The sequence below is a fragment of the Podarcis pityusensis genome, assembly GCF_964106645.2.
Source record: "Podarcis pityusensis genome assembly, chromosome: 4".
In the NCBI taxonomy this organism is placed as follows: Eukaryota; Metazoa; Chordata; class Lepidosauria; order Squamata; family Lacertidae; genus Podarcis; species Podarcis pityusensis.
The window spans coordinates 68,409,896-68,422,274 of NC_138027.1; the positions used below are offsets into that span (position 1 = coordinate 68,409,896).

The window sequence follows — 12,379 nt, forward strand, 5'->3', positions numbered from 1 at the left end:
CTTGGGCCCTTCTCCAGGGCTCTGGTGCTTCACCCAGGCACAACGAGCTTTCTTGACCACCTCTCTCTTCTGGGGCAAAGCTATAGTTAGAATAACAGAATTGTGGAGTTGGGAGGGACCACGAGGGTCATCTTGTTCAACCCCCTGCAATGCAGGAAACTTTTTGACCCTTGTGGGGCTCAAACCCACAGCCCTGAGATTAAGTTGTTGGAAAACTTCGGCTGTCAAAGGCACAAAGTTGTATCCAGTCACAGCACCTTTGCATAGCTGTCAACCTTTTCCTTTTTTTAAGGGAAATTCCCTTATTCCGAATAGGAGTCCTCGCAAGAAAAGAGAAAAGTTGACAGCTATGCACCCTTGGAGACATCGAGTTTGTCTGTGTTAACTATGGTCAAGTCTGGAAAGGACTCGTAGGCCTCAGTGGTAGCATCTGAAGAAAAAACAAAATTCTGAAGAGGCAAAGTATATTGCTAGGTGGCAGGGGTGCCAACCTGAATCAAACGTATTTTTTTTGGGGGGGGGAGGTAAGCCCCGCCCTGCATAATCGATAACAAGATGTGTGCATACCCAACATTCAAATGGCAATTCAACTTTGGGGACCATCAACTTTGGGGAGCTGCCCCCTAAAATATTTGAAGGGACCTCGCCCCCTAGGAGTCAGCTCCTGTTCTAGGTGGGCAAGTTTTGTCCAACAGGGCACTGTGACAGGAGCCCATCAGGGGTAGGGGTGTGTGTGTGTGTGTATTTTCTTTCTTTGGGGTGCATGGTGGGCCTGCAAGTGGGAAAGAGGGCAGGGGCAGTTGGGTGCCACCAGTGAGAGGGCTCTGTCGTCGTTTTAGAAGACAGACACGGCATATTCGTCGTATGCAGAAAGGCATCCTCTTTGCCTTATGGGTGGAGCCGCTGCCTCCGCCGTGTCAACGACGGCGACCGAAAGGCAGCTCTTCCCTTTGCCGAGCAGAGGGGGGTTTACGAACGCCCCCCACCTTTCCTCCCCGCCCCCTTTTCTTCTCTCTCTCCCAACTCCACTGGTCCCAGCCAAGTGCCGCTAGGAGGGCGGGATGCCGCGGCCCCGCCCCGAGGAGGCGGCAACCTCGCCTGCCGCGGCTCTGGCTTAATCCCCGTCGTGGATCCGCGGGGCTGAAGCGGCGGCGGGGAAAGTAGTTTGCGAGGGTGATGCTGCGCCGCTGGCTTCCGCGGGAGGCGGAGGAGCGGCTGCCGCCTCTGGGACGCCTTGAGCGTGTGTGAGAGGGAGGGAGTGATTGTGAGACGGGCAGACACACACAACACACAACACACAGACACGCGAGGCAAGGGAGAGTCCCGCCAGCCATGCTGCAGCGCCGGGGCGACCTGGGGGGCTCCCCTCCGGCCTTGGCGGGGGGCCCCGTGTTGAACGTGAAGCCCTGCCTCTACTACGCGGTGAGTGCCTTCGCCTTTCTCGACGGGCTGCCGGGAGCGGGAGAAGGGGGTGAGGCGCCCAAAGGAGCTCGCGGGGATTCAAGAGCGCCTGGCCAGCTCCCCTCGGAAAAGCCGCGCTTGTGGAGCGGGGTGTGTATGTGTGTGCACGCAAAGTCACGGCAACGGTGCAGCCTGGAAGAAGCGCGGAGTTTAATTTGTGCCGCGGTTTCCCCCCCTCCAACCCTCTTCTCCAGCCGACGTGGTTCCTGCGCCAGTGTCAAGGGGGGGGGGGTGTCCTCTGCTCCCCACGCTCACCTGCAAGTTGGCTAGAGCGGGCATGGCGCAGAGAGCTTGCCCCTCGTCCCCCGTGTAACATGCATGGTTAGCATGGCTTCTGGGTGGGTCGTCCAGAGCGGAGTCATCCTGCTGCCTTTCGTTGTAGGAACTGTGAAAGATCCCAGCTCCGGGTATTGGTGGTTGGGTAGGGCTTTTGGAGACAGGGAAAAAAGTCAAAGCCAAACATCCCGCACATGCGTAGTGGCTCTACATTTTGCAAGCTTACTATTTTTATTATTTTGGGGGGGGCGGGGGGGGTTCCTGTACTTGTTGCTAGTCCTTTTTCCCACCCCACCGGTCGCTGGGATTGAATTTGGCACCATAGCATATGCTCCTCTGCTGAACTTCAGTTCCTTCCCTGCACCTCCGCATGCATCCCAAGTGCTGATGGTATAAAACTGTGGTGGTTGACCAGATCTCCTGCCACATGATTCCCTATTTGAGGCAACTTTATTCTGAAACAGGTTGTCAAATAGTTGGAGGTGAAGATGGGTTATGTGTGTATGGGGTGTGTGTGTAATTGCTGCACCTGGTGCTTGCAAAAATAAGAGTGCCCATTGCCACTGTGCTGTGAGTGTCTCAGGAGGACCCCTTGGGCACCCAACCCCTGGCCAGTTGCTGCTGAGGTGCTGCAGAAGCCCGTGGGAGGTTTGGGCTCCTTGGCTGGGTGCATACTCTCTGCCTTGCATACCAACACCTTGTTCTGCTCAGACAAGGTCCGGTGGTGGAGGACAGCTGTTGCTTGCATGCCAAGGCAATTGGATAAGTGAGTAGTGCTTGGTTCAGAAGAACAAGTGCTACTGTCTACAGTTGCTTACCTGTCCTCTTGTTCTGGGCGATGAAACTGTGAGGACCGGATCTTGCTCAGGGCAAGAGTGGAGGTAAGAAACTCAGCAAGAAGAGGTGGCAGCTGCTCTATCTGGGCACCAACAAGCCTCTCTAGAGAGAGCTTACAAGCCAAGAGGAGGCAGCAGCTGCACATTGCAAAAGCAGTCACTGCTGCCTGCCTCCCCCCCCCTTTCCGTAAGATTTGGTGAGGGCTGGGGGCCTAGTGATGCTGCCCAGAGAGAGAAGCCTCTGCCCACTCACTTGCTTCCTTTCTCTGGTAGGCAAATTAGGAAGGATTTCACTCACTGCTCTATATGAAGGTGCAGATAAGAGGGAGAGGTTAGGGTAGTTGCTCTCTTGACTCACCTGAATGACAGTGCTGTTCCATGGCATGTATTGGGAGACAGAGCCAGCAAAAAGAGCTCTGTAGGCAGTGCAGATGTTCCAATCCACCCCACCACCACCCTGCCCCATGCAGAGAGAGAAACTGAGGCAGCTGACCACCTCCACCCCCTTCCTCTCTTTTGGCAGAGTTAAGCTGTCTGGAAGGTGAGGAAAATGCCTCCACTTAAGGCAAGCAGCTTGCCCTTTCAGTGCAGTGATCCCACTGTTGCTTGGCTGAAATTGTGTCATTTAGTTTGGCCTATAATTTTATTTCATTCAATAGTTGTTGGGGGTTTTTTTGGTTTTTAAAAGAAGTATAGAGGAATAATTTCTGCTGGAATAATGCTCACTTACATGTCTGTAGTTGGACCTGCGTAAAGCTAAAGTGGTTGATTTTGGATGTTATTTGTAGAAAAAGAGCTACTATATCTCAAAGTTTGAGATGTCCCAAGTGCTGTGTGTAATAAACTTGTGATTAGTGAATCATATTGCCCTTAATCTTGGTTCAAAACCCTGTCTAACATGGATTCATGGGGCAAAGTGGAGCCTTTTTCCTCTGAGTTTTCTTGTGCAAAAATGAAATTATGGTGGTCTGCTTCAGAAAAAAACAGATGGCTGATCATTTCACACACTGAAACTGCTATAAAATATTGCAAACACATAATATAGCATATGCTAAAAATAATCTAGATGAAGGATCTAGAGTATTGGAGTTGTATGATGAAACACATGGCAGTATTTAAAATATTAAACACTTCAACCTTTCAGTGCTTCCAATGCGGTACAGTAACAGTTTAATTGAATCCTGACTGGTAAAACTAAGACATTGCTACATAATGTGTTTCAAATGTAAGGATGACATTTCAAGCACAGAGTTACACAGAGATTTTGTTCTTTTCTCATCTCACTGCATTGGAAGAAGAATCACTTGTACTTGAAAGTATTGTAAGAAAGGGGCTCCTTTTCAGTTCTTAAGCTTCTTATGTGATAAGATTGCATTGTATTTATGTCTTAAAGTTGAAAAGTTGAGAAACTGCTTCCTTTTTTGCTACCCTACATAGCAGTTGTAGCCGAGGTCTTTAAAAAGCTTGACTCCCTTATCTCTGCGCAGTTTGTTCCTTGTAGCCATGTGTAAATATTAAAGCAATTTTAAAGCATGTAAGACATGCTGTTGCTATTTCTGCTGGTGTAATTGTGCAAAATGTCACTTGAAGAAAAACCTCTGCTTTTTAAAACCAGTATTGGAATTCAGCTGTTAGGTGGATATTTAATGTGACCTCTAAGTGGAAGACAGATGTTGTAACTTCGTGAACTGCTCCAGCAGTACTTGAGCTTGTGGTTTCTTGTCTTCATGCTGCTCTTGTAGACAGATTCTGATGTAATGTTTCTCCAGCCATAAAATTAATATTGGGATAAGTACAGACGTAAGACATTACTCTAGAATATACAATCCACTCGGCTATTGCATTTCAGAGAAACATTTTCCTTTTACATGTATTGCTCAACAGGTTTTCTTATGTGGGGAATTTGTTAAGCCTGAATAAACCCATAGTTAACTCGTTAAAAGTTTAGCGAAATACAGCTTTGGTAACAGGAAGGTAAAGAAAACTTGTCAGTTCTACACACTGGTCATTCTTGTGATATTCTTTAGACCTGGTCTCTGATATGTTTAGTTACCTTTTAAGTTGTGCACCAAGTCACATTATTCACAAGTCCTAATCATGCAAATATATGCACTTACTGTAGATTTCAGAGAGGCATAGTTTAGTATACAGAATTCTGTCTTGGACACCACACTTAAAGTACACCCTATTACTTGTTAAAGTTAGCAATGTTAGGAATCAAAATGTGAGGAATATATTCTTAATAAATGAAAATCACAGTGGAATAGGTATGCCTAGCTCTTTTGGCTTGTGATCAACATGTTTATTTTGTAGAAGGTATAGTTCAGTACTTCTAAAAATGTGAAATGCTGTATTGAAATCCACTTAATTTAGGGTTCCTGCTATGATCCTCTTTATCAGTTAATGCTTTGTCACCTGTTTCTTGATCTTGTTTATAAAGAGTGTTTTCATTCCCATTGACTGAGCAAACTAGCACCATTTTCTTAAATAAACGGCATGTTTACATGTCTGTTCTGATGTGGCAATTATATCAATGTGTTAAACATGTTCCTTGGGAAGTCTAATCCTTTCTTGCAGGATAATTTTGTTTCTGAAGCATGTATTGCAACAGTGTTCCAAAATATTAAGTAGTTAAATCCCCCCCCCCCCCCAATAAAAGGAAATGTGCAGATGAAATGTCAGTTACAAACTTGTGGATGAGTATGTCTTGTGGTTGAGTGAGAAACTATGTAGATGTTCTCATGAGATTAACTTGTTAGGTTGACTTTATGTAGTTTGACAACTATCAAGATCAAATGTGTTAAGTTTTCTAAGGAGTGTTCTGTGCATTAGATATCCAGTGTATTGATTTAAGTCATGATGGCGAAATGCTGGTCTTACTGGTCATTGCTTGATCATATATTCATTTAGAGTAGTGAATTTACTGGCTTCAGTAGGGGTGTTTTCTCTAAAATATAAAAGCCAAGGTAGATGTTACATAGGCGAGTTGTGAGATTTCCACTTAAAACCAGGGAATCCTGAGGAACAGTGCTATTGGGGGAGGGGACCAATAGCAGACAGCCTGCTAGCTTTTGCATTGCAGGACTAACAGCAGGTAGGGGAAAGAAAATGACCAGAATAATGTCCCTGAATATATTTACTTTTGAAAAGTATATAAGGGAAACTTGATGCGATGGAAAGAACCTATTTGAAAGTGCATGGTTATTTCTGAATATGAATGCCATAGGAAGGATAAGAAAGGGCATATTGTTTAAAAGATACGTGTTTAATGTGCATAAAATGCCATATTTATGTGTATTATGTACGAAACTTGCAGAATGTCTGTTTTGCAGAGAAGTGTAGCAAGTGCAAAAAGCTGCTTTTGCAGTTAAAGCTGCAATAAGAGGGTGGAATTATTATTTTTTTAGCTTTGTTTGTGTTAATTGGTGACTCATCCCGCAAGACTGGGTCTGGGTCTCACAAGCTGCCAGCACAGGTGCTTTCTCTCTATTACAGCAAAGAGGGCACAGAATCCAGAAAGCAGAACAAACTCCTCCACGGAATCACTATGAGTGATGATACCAGACCCCAAGAATAACTTAGTACTGGAGATGTACTATCATCCCTCTGATGTCAAGATGAAAAATGAAATCAAATAGGTATCTAAGATTGCAAGTGTGCTAGCAATGGCTTACTTCAGCTACCCTCACATAGACTAGGTAAATGCATGTTTGAGTCATGACAAAGCAGTTAAATTTTTAGATCCCCTAAACAACTTTTGGTCATCAAAGTTACTGGAGGTGAAGATTCCAAAGTTACTGGAGGCCAAGAGGATTCCAGCACGGTCAATGAATCAAGTTCAGTATTGGAAGCAAGAAGATGTCCTTCAGAAAATTCTTGGCATCTGTCCTCACTGTGTAAAATACAGTATAGGGCAGATCTCCATACCTGAACATCAGTTAGTCTCTGTGAGAACAGGTTGCCAAACTAAATGGACCTTTGATCAGCAAGGCCGTCTTATGTTCTTAAACTGCCCCACAACAAAACTATTTCTTGATCAGGTTATGTTGTATTTTACGTACAACAAATCTTTTCGAAAAATAAAGCCTTTCTAATAAACATGGTGGCCTGTGTTCAGTGGCCTTAAGGAAGTGTTGGTGCCTAAAATTCCATTGGAGAGATGTTCTGCCAGATCTATGCTAATTGGTCTTTAGAAAAAGAACATTAACTGTATTGCTCTTCAGAACTTTTATCAGCAGTGTGCAGTGGAAAGGATTTCCTGCATTTATTTGTGTGCTAAATCCAGTGCTGCTAATACAAGAATTTAGACCTCAGCGGTTCCCATATTTCATGGGTGGGTACAAATAAATAAATGAGGAAAGAAAAAAAAAATGTTCCTTTTTGACAGCTAATGTTCTGACTTCTGAGGTAGTAGATGTATATAAAAGATGTGAAGCTGCTGTTGCAAATAACTGAGTGTTCCCTTCTGTGATTCTAGCAAGACTTACTTCACATTTTGATGCCATTGCATTGAATATTTTCCAGTTAGTGGTAGCTATAATGTTGTGGCAGCGGGAGCCAGTATTTCTCTAGCAACTACTTTTTGCCCTTTTTTGTTCTCTTTAAGCAGCATAAGTCTTGGGTTTTGTACTGTCAAATATATTGATTAACTTTATTCAGCGAAAAGTAGGTTAACAGCGCCCTGCTGTGATAATTCATTTTCCAGACTAGATTTGAATGAACAAATAGGACAATAAATGGGCTTGCTTATGTCAAACACAGCTAAGATCAGAAATATTTCTATGTTGCAACACGGTAAGATTTCTTACCTTGACTATGCTTTCAAATGTGAGTTTTTTAAAAACTAACTACTACACAAATATTTTTTTCCTCTGATCAGGAAAACAACTCTTTCAAACCAGCTGTTGGCATTTGGGAGCCTATTTGCAAAAAGGATGGAACAAATATAGGGAATGTTTTTTACTAGAGGCTGTAGTTGTCTTCTGTGTTAAATGTTGGAAATCAATCAGCTTAGTAGTGCTGTTTTAACCTGTGAAGTGAGAAAACGGGAAAACCATTTTTATAGCTTTTCATTGCTAATTGGTTTTGAGCACAGTAGATTCTAGACATACAATTGAAGAAGAAGAAGAGTTTGGATTTGATATCCCGCTTTATTACTACCCAAAGGAGTCTCAAAGCGGCTAACCTTCTCCTTTTCCTCCCTTCCCCACAACAAACACTCTGTGAGGTGAGTGGGGCTGAGAGACTTCAAAGAAGTGTGACTCACCCAAGGTCACCCAGCAGCTGCATGTGGAGGAGCGGGGACGCGAACCCCGTTCACCAGATTACGAGTCTACCACTCTTAACCACTACACCACACTGTCAATCTTGCATGCTTGGTGTGGGTTCTTAGTGCTGAAACACCACATGAGAAAGATAAACAATGTCTCCATTTTCTAATGCAGACAGTGAAAAGCCAAATATATGCCAACCATGAGGTGTGTACCCTGTATGTGGTGTGAACATACCCAGAGAACTGAAGTACAAAAATGAGCACTTAACTGTTCATATACCAGAGGTATTCTATGTCTATTCACTGCACATTTGACTTGTAGTGGTGTGCTATTTGAGTAGGATCTTAAAATTGTTCTTAAACGTGTTGCGTTTGCAAGTACTCTCTGATAATGACACTGGAAAATGCCATAATGACTTGAGTATTCCATCATTATTCAAGCTCAATTTACTTTAAGCTAATCTTATTGTAAGCCATGCCTGCAGGAAAGCAGCATGACTAATCTCTTCCATGTATTGAATTCCAATTTTTCTCATAGATAGGGCCTCTTAGTGTGCTATGCCTCTATGAAGCAAAAAGCTCAATTAATGTGTGGACAAGAAATTCAGCTACTGCATCAAGGAAATACGCAATGAGCAGGAGAGCCACAACTATTTTGCATGCTGTCTGAATAGTAATTGGAATGTCTTTATGGTCATAGCAGATATCAAACTGCAGACGGATGTGTGAATTTTTGTTTTGCATTGCAAAGTGTATAACAGGGGTCAGCAAACTTTTTCAGCAGGGGGCCGGTCCACTGTCCCTCAGAACTTGTTGGGGTGCCAGACTATACAGCATTTTTTTTGGGGGGGGGGGATGCACGAAAGAGCGCCGTGGAGGGGCAGCTTAAAATGGCGGCCGCTTGAGCACTGCTGCTGCTGGCACCAACAAAGCCCAGCCCCCTTCCTCCTCTAGGCAGGGCGGGGGATAAGCCAGGAGGAGGGAGGGAGGGAGAGGGAAAGAACGTGCGTGCCGGCGACCCCCGCGGTGATCCCCGGACCATCGACAGGCCAGATCCAGAAGGCAATTGGGCCTGATTCGGCCCATGGGCCTTTGTTTGCCGACCCATGGTATCAGACATGAGTGACTTGAATCTAAGGTTATATACGTATAAACTTTGAAAGTATGAGAGTTCAATAGTGCCTTGTATTGGAACTTCTTTTCACATGACTTTGGAGAGCAGCGGCATGACCAAATGAATATGTTTCATTCTGGAACTGTTTGTAATGTACTATTGGTCAAAAGGTTCTTGTATTGACCTAAAATCTTGTACTGATGCGCTTACAGTTTCTGTAAGTATTCCCCACAGGTACTGTGGGGTAAAATTGAGGTAATAGCTCTTCTGAACTGGACTGTGGAAATTCAAACACTTCTGCGTGCATCATTCAGTGGAAATAGTATCGTATTGTTTGGGCCACTAGAAACCAAATGGCTAGTTTTTGCTCAGCTGAGGAGTAAACTGAAGTAAGGCTGTGGCATTAGCAAACTACCCACCAAACCAATACATGGAACAAACCCCCCATCCCGCAAAAATGGTTAATGGACTCCCACACTAGCAATAACCAGGGATGTATGATGGATAGTTTTTTCTTACTGTATTTTTTTTTGCAGTAAATGTAATTTGGCAATAAGCGCGCATCTTAGAAAATATGAGCGAAGCAGATAGATGGAGAGGAAGTTGCGCATGAGGACCACATCTACTACACTAACTGCTGCAGCATGCTGTCTCTTATAAGTGGCATGTGGGGTCAGATAAATACTTGGCACATCTGACCCCTTTCAAGATTGCCGTGACACACACTTAATCTGTGCAGACAGTAGCTGGCAGGAAAATATTGTCAGTGTTTCTGAGAGATGGACGATGAACTGTTTGAATCTCAGGATTTTTACACTGTTTTAACCTCACTTTGAGCTCTGTTAGATACCTTTTCTAAACTTCCCAACAGCTAGAAACACACTTTCCGCCTTTATTTTGGCAAATAATGTATGAAAGCATGTCCATTTGTGTGCACACTTAGAACACAACTGGCCTTTCTAACGAACAGAAGAGTGCTGCAGAAACTAGCATCCCGGTTTAGCCACTTCATGAAGGTTTTTTTTTGGCAGAAGCTATGTAGCCTTAAAAGGACTTGTTTAAATTTTGTGTGTGTGTGTGTGTGTGTGTGTGTACGCGCAAGGAATATGTCAAGCTTGTAAAAAGCAAGCAAACCTTCACTACTTTTATAAAGTTGACATATTTTCTTCTTGCATATTAATAAAGGAGGAGCCTGCATTGCAACTTTTACAAATTTAATATAGTATGGAAAAGCTTTTGTTCTGTTTGCATTATTTGGTTTTTCGGGGGAAAGGGTGGATATGTGAGAGGAAAGAGATTATTCTATCCCTACAACCTTGACATAACCATCACAGAATCGCAAATGTAAACAATACCTTTTAAGGCTATATCAGAAGTGCAACTAATTGCTGAGGCTATAGGTGCTTTATAAATCACTGAATGAAATGTTGCTTGAAAGACTGAAAAGAATGAACAGCTGAAAATTGGAGCAAAAGCCATAGCACCATACAAAGATAGCAAGAACTATGCTATTTTTGCAAATTTACTCTGAAAACATGTGGTCATTGTTAAGAATAAAATTAAGTCCATAGTATATATTTCCACGAATTCCAACAATTCAGGCCAATAAATGCTTGACACTGAGTTCAATGTCAAGTGAGGGTATGTTCACATTACCATTTAGTGTGGCTCCAGCGTGCACTGCTGGTTTTTAAGATGGGTTCATACTACATTAGCCACAATCCATCTGCATCCTGTTGCTTTTAGAGAAATACTCCTCTCTAGTGTACTCAGAATTTCTGCCACACTTAAAAACAATATGGTTTTTTTCTGCTGCCTATCTTCCACCCCTAGGACTAACAGAGCTTCTACAGATTTTTCTTACTGTATTTTCTTTATCAAATCCTGCTCTTCCATCCCTGGACAGTAATGTACTCTCTGTTTGGCTGGCTAGTTTATTTCCCAAGATGAATTCATGAGTATCTTAAAACAAAACATTGAGAACAGCACAAAGAGATGAAAACCAAGTTTTAGGCATGCACTGTCATGGCTGAACTTGAACACAAGGTAAACCATCTTGTGTTGATACTGGGCACTTTCAAAATGATCAGATATTATGAGATATTATGTTAATCTTGGAGTTCTGTATCTTTTTGGCTTTATGAGGAATAATGAGTAATTTGTATATTGGTATATGGCAGTCTTTGCCAGCATGTTACCCTCCAGCTCTTTTGGTCAAACTCTTCAGCCCAAGTTGGCATGGCTGTGCTGTTGGGACTGATGGCAGTTGTCACTAGGTTGGGAAAAGGCTGGTACAATGGTACCTTGGTTCTCAAACTTAATCCATTCCAGAAGTCTGCTCTAAAACCAAAGCGTTCCAAAACCAAGGCATGCTTTCCCATAGAAAGTAACACAAAACGGATTACTCCGTTGCAGACTTTAAAAAACAACTCCTAAAACAGCAATTTAACATGAATTTTACTATCTAACAAGACCATTGACCCATAAAAGGAAAGCAATAATCAATGTACTGTACTGTAAAATAAATAAGACAGTATTGTAGATGATAAAAATTAAAATTACTTCCCCCCCCTTACCTGTACTGATGATGGTCATTGTTTGGATGTGGGGGCTTTTATCCATTTCTGCAGTCACAAAATCAATCAATCAATCAATCAATCAATCAGTAGCTGAACTGGGTTCCACACAGTCATAAAAACAAATTAACCGAAAAAGCCTCAAAAACAAAAACGCAAAATAGCAAAAACAAAAGCGCCAAACTTAGTCTGTTGTGGAAGTCCATTTGACTTCTGAAATGTTTGAAAACCAAAGCGCAGCTTCTGATTGGTGCAGGTGCCCCAGAAACGAGTAGAAAGCCGCATCGGACGTTTGGCTTTCAAAAACCAGAACACTTTCGGGTTTTCAGCATTTGAGAACCAAGGCGTTTGAGTACCATGATGTTTGAGAACCAAGGTACCACTGTATGTGGAACAACATGTAGACATGGTTATTAAAGTGCCGTGTAAAATACTCTCTACTTTTACCATACTATTTCTAGAGCCAGTACAGAAGCATTCTGTCAGGGAACTGACATCGGAGCTAGAGGTGGAGGGAAGGCTCTCTAATGATGCTGGAGAAGGGCCCAGCAGGGAGAGAGGCAGCTCAGCAGATTGGGAAGCAATTCAGTGCAACACCAGGAATAAGGAGGGGCAGATGGGGGAATCGGCGAGAGGGCTCCCAGACTCTTCACCGGACACCAGCGGGGAGAGCACTGGTCCTCCGCTACCCACGCCCTCCCTGCGCAGAAGACTTCCGCGCAGAGAAAGTAGGAGGAGACTGGGTGTCAAACAACTTTTATGTTGGAAAAGGTTTGGGAAACGCCCACTGACGGATTCTGCTAGCGACTGAGGCAGCCACAAATTGAAGGGCTGTCCAGACAGA

General features: G+C 43.5%; 1 protein-coding gene across 5 annotated transcripts in view; it reads left to right on the top strand.

Moving 5' to 3' along the window:
• Window positions 1-12,379, top strand: part of ARHGAP6 (Rho GTPase activating protein 6) — a 193,694-nt gene that overhangs the window by 82,987 nt on the left and 98,328 nt on the right. Inside the window, exon 1 of one of the 5 annotated variants that reach the window (XM_081001305.1) lies at window positions 1,108-1,422. The exons of the other annotated variants lie outside the window; for them this stretch is intronic. Coding sequence (XP_080857431.1) covers window positions 1,333-1,422 — 90 coding nt within the window. The 5' untranslated portion in view covers window positions 1,108-1,332. Of the gene's footprint in view, window positions 1-1,107; window positions 1,423-12,379 lie in introns of those variants that run through there. 5 annotated transcript variants of the gene reach the window in all.